The sequence below is a fragment of the Lycium barbarum genome, chromosome 12 (genome assembly GCF_019175385.1).
Source record: "Lycium barbarum isolate Lr01 chromosome 12, ASM1917538v2, whole genome shotgun sequence".
Classification (NCBI taxonomy): Eukaryota; Viridiplantae; Streptophyta; class Magnoliopsida; order Solanales; family Solanaceae; genus Lycium; species Lycium barbarum.
The window spans coordinates 84,649,172-84,653,209 of NC_083348.1; the positions used below are offsets into that span (position 1 = coordinate 84,649,172).

The window sequence follows — 4,038 nt, forward strand, 5'->3', positions numbered from 1 at the left end:
GGGGAGGGGAAGAAGCTTTAAGCTCCACTTTAAATGTAGCTAAGATAAACAAAAGAGGCTACCATTTAGAGGAGATGACCAAAGCCTTTAGAATAAATTGCACAAAGTACATTCAATTTCTATAAGACTAAACATCACCTCCCTGAACCACAACCACTTGCAATGACCCAAAATCTCTTGTATTTTTGTTAGTATATTTACTGCTGTATTTATATATATCTCAAAATTAAAATGATCATATAACAAATATAGCATTTGCAATGAATAACAAAACCAAATGTCGGCATATTATATAACTCAACATGCATATTCCCATTTTAGTGACCAGCATCTCGATAAACATCAAAATAGCATCGGTCCACATGTTGCCACCTTTTCGTTCAGTCTCTTTTGGTAGGCCACCATCCCACGAGATTAGGATTATAGGATAGGATACCCGAATATTATTGGAATAACAAATTCGTGGAAAAAAAAAAAACAATACCAGAATATTCGAGTATATCCATAACAAAACTAGGTGATAAATAAAAAGATGAAAACTTGGGAAACAATTGACCTTGACTGACGTGTATCCATGCTGTCTTGGTGTACCCTTTTAGACTTGCGATTTACTCCAACGAATGATCATATGCCACGCTGGACAGATGGGCTCCACGCGTCATGTGCATGTACATCCCACGTAAGACTTGCGGTCCCACGTTTTTGGGCATGGTCGTGGTATATAAAGCCACTTCCTAAGATTGATCATAAACACAAATATTTTAAGAGAGCTTTATTTTCTTTATTATCCCATTAAATTATTTAGAGGCAATGGTTGGAATATTGGCTAGGAGACCATTCAGTCACCGGATTTTGACGTGGGATAACCGGGAAACTGAGATTTCCTGCGAGCCTGCGATAAATAATTCAGATACAGTTTTCAGTTTTTTGGACGAGGAGGGTCAAAGTTCATCACCTGAAAGTGTTAACGATGATGTTTATGTTAAAAACGAAGACCAAGATGAAGACGAAGAAAATGAATACAAAGAAAACGTTGAAGACAACCAATTCTGGGAAACTCAACATCAACTTTTACAAGTAAGTTTCAACTCCTAATTAAGGGGTACGGTCTGGTCTTTTCTGTTTCCTAATTTTTAGCGCTCTTAACGAAATTTCTCTTTTTTATTTACGTACATAAATCTAAGGGGCAATGTATATTTCTTGTTTTCTAGATTTTCTTCTTTAATTAACTCAAATTCTTTTTTTCTTTTGCAGGCTGTTTTATGCCGGACAACATCATTAGAATCACAGATCCGAAGCATTACTAAAGAGACAGTAAAAGTAACAAAGCAGTCGGAAAATGGATGCAATTGCCGGAAAATGGTCAACGATGTTTGCCGGAACTGTCTGATGAAAGAGGTGTGTAGTCGTCTACAAAATGCAGGTTTTAACTCTGCAATTTGCAAGTCTAAGTGGAAGAGCTCACCAGATATTCCCTCAGGTAACAATCTTGCACTTGCAGTAGTAATTTACATTTAAGTATGTCATTTGTAAGAATATACTAGTAAAAAGGATTCTATTTTTAATAATATAAGTACGTGACAACTATAAATGTAGATGAACAGTTAGATATATGCACCACCAATTCATCTAACTTGCAAGTTGCACAATTAATATACCCACTTTTTCTCTCCCTCTGACTATCTAAAAAAATCGTTGTTTTTGTGTGGCAATGACATGTTCTTGATATTTTCTTCGAACAGCTGTAATCTTATGTAGTATCTTTTTAAAAATAAGCTAGAAAAGAAAGTAAGATAAATAAATTGAATATAGAGAGTACTATAATGTGGAACTAACACTTGTTCGTTACGGTGTTACAGGTGAACACGCATTCATAGACGTGGTGGACAATTCGAGTCCTAAGAAAGGAGAAGTGAGGGTAATTATTGAATTAAATTTTAGAGGCGAATTCGAATTAGCCAAAGCAAGCGAAGAATATAATCGATTGGTCAAATGCCTGCCAGAAGTGTTTGTTGGGAAAATCGAAAGATTACTATCATTAATCAAGATATTGTGCAATGCTGCAAAGAAGTGCATGAAGGAGAAGAAAATACATATAGCACCATGGAGGAAACAAAAGTACATGCAAGCTAAGTGGCTTAAAACAGTCGAACGAAGGGCAGCAAATAATAAAACAACGTTATCCAACGCTGATTATACAATCCCACTGCCACGGCGGCCAAGGGCATCCATGCTTACAATGGATTTGTTGGAATTTTTGCCTAATTTACGTTGCACTGCAGTTGTGGCGTAAAGCTAGGGGTATGAACATCAGTTTGTATGATCCATAGATCTCTGTACATTTGAATTAACATTCGTTTTCTTTGGTTTGGGGGGAGGGGGTTAATTTTTATTTTATTTTCTTTAGGTAATTTTAGTAGGAGCTAATTAAAATTCTTGAAGTGAAAAGCGAGCAAGTTCACCACAATTAATGTCCAATTTCAGTTGAGTTGTATCTTTAGATCCTTAATTAACGGATTTACACAAAAATCCATTACATTCCTATTCCTAGAAAAATGACAATATAATTTGCTTGCGAGGAGATGACACTTTTTCCCTTGAGCGTATCAAAAGCTAATTAATCAGCATCCTCTAGAGATCCCAGGTGTTGCTGACTTGCAGCTGTAACAGATTAAAGGAAAAAGAAATAAGATACGCTGAAAATGGAGAAAGCAAATGAAAAGAGAAATAAAGGCAAAAGAATTAGGAAGTTACACTCGTGTTATAAAAGCTGAATGAAGTGGCCAGAAAGTGTGAATAGTACTATCGGCCGTAAGCTTTAACAGATCACTCGGACAATGGGGCCAAGATGTAAGTATCTTAATTAGACGGACTAAAAGGTAACTTAATCTTTTTAATTTCATCTTTCAACTTAATTAAGATGGACTAAAGGGTAACTTAATCTTTTTAATTTCATCTTTCAACTTAGAATTTCATGAAGGCAGTTGAATAATTGAAATAATCATAAGTTGTTTTAGTATTTTACTAATAATAAACAACGCTTCAACACAATTAAATAACTTGATATTGATCAAGGAAGAATAATAGGAAGAAATGTTTGGACTACCTATACCTAAAGCGTTTGACCATATTATTTTGTTTGATGTGGTTGTGAGTTTCTTAATTTCAAGCGAGATATTTTTGGAAGGGGATAAGAAGGATTCCCTTTCCTAATACTTGCTCCGTCTCAAATTATTTGCCGTGTTTATTAAAAATATTTGTTTCAAATTATTTGTCATTTTAGAAGTTCAAGGCATAACTATTCATCTTTTTTCTATTTTATCCTTAGTAGAATTTTGTCATTAATAGAAATAACAAATAATTAGAGTAAATATTTAATGGAGAGAGATTATAACTTAGACATAAATAAGGGTAAATAGGTCAATTACTCTTTTTAATTAATATTTCTTAGGAGAAGTGTAAAATAAAAAACAAAAAAATAGATAATTTGAGACTAAGGGAGTATTGGCTAGGGGTGGGCGTTCGGTTTTTCAGTTCGATTTTATCAAACTTCGGTTTGGCTATTTCGGGTTCGGTTTTTTGAAGGTGAACACCGAACACCGAACCAAACTAGTTCGGTTTGGTTCTTTCAGTTTCGATTTTTTAAAGTTCGGTTCGGTTCGGTTTCGGTTTTTTCAATTCGGTTTTTTGATATAATATTAAAAGAGATTCCATTGACACTAATTCATATTCTCAAAAGCAATAAAACATAAAACTGATAAATTGAAATCAAAATCAAACAAATAGGATACACAAGAATAGAAAACTATAATCATGGCATAGGATTACTAGGTGTTATATACATACCGTAAGAATAATTAAGAAAACACATAAAGGACATACATTAATCCTAAAGAGACATCCTAGTTACCTTTCTTTGTTAAGGATATTTGATTTTTTTTCAATTGAAGTGGAAAATTAGGGATACAAATGCAAAAGAGGACTTATTACAATTGGGTTTTTTTTGCTTTAAGCTTAATGAGCCTGGACTATTTTAAT

General features: G+C 33.9%; 1 protein-coding gene across 1 annotated transcript; it reads left to right on the forward strand.

Moving 5' to 3' along the window:
• Positions 1 to 743: 743 nt before the first annotated feature.
• On the forward strand, positions 744 to 2,494 carry LOC132622846 (uncharacterized). The gene is made up of 3 exons (XM_060337515.1): positions 744 to 1,077; positions 1,255 to 1,480; positions 1,860 to 2,494. Exons 1-3 carry the CDS (start codon positions 811 to 813, stop codon positions 2,291 to 2,293), a joined length of 927 nt encoding a protein of 308 aa, XP_060193498.1. The 5' UTR covers positions 744 to 810; the 3' UTR covers positions 2,294 to 2,494.
• Positions 2,495 to 4,038: the final 1,544 nt, after the last annotated feature.

Coding starts and splice junctions, on each gene's coding strand:
- LOC132622846 (XM_060337515.1), top strand. CDS start 811: ATGGTTGGAATATTGGCTAGGAGACCATTCAGTCACCGGATTTTGACG. Junction 1,078..1,254: donor CTCAACATCAACTTTTACAA/GTAAGTTTCAAC, acceptor TTTCTTTTGCAG/GCTGTTTTATGCCGGACAAC. Junction 1,481..1,859: donor CTCACCAGATATTCCCTCAG/GTAACAATCTTG, acceptor ACGGTGTTACAG/GTGAACACGCATTCATAGAC.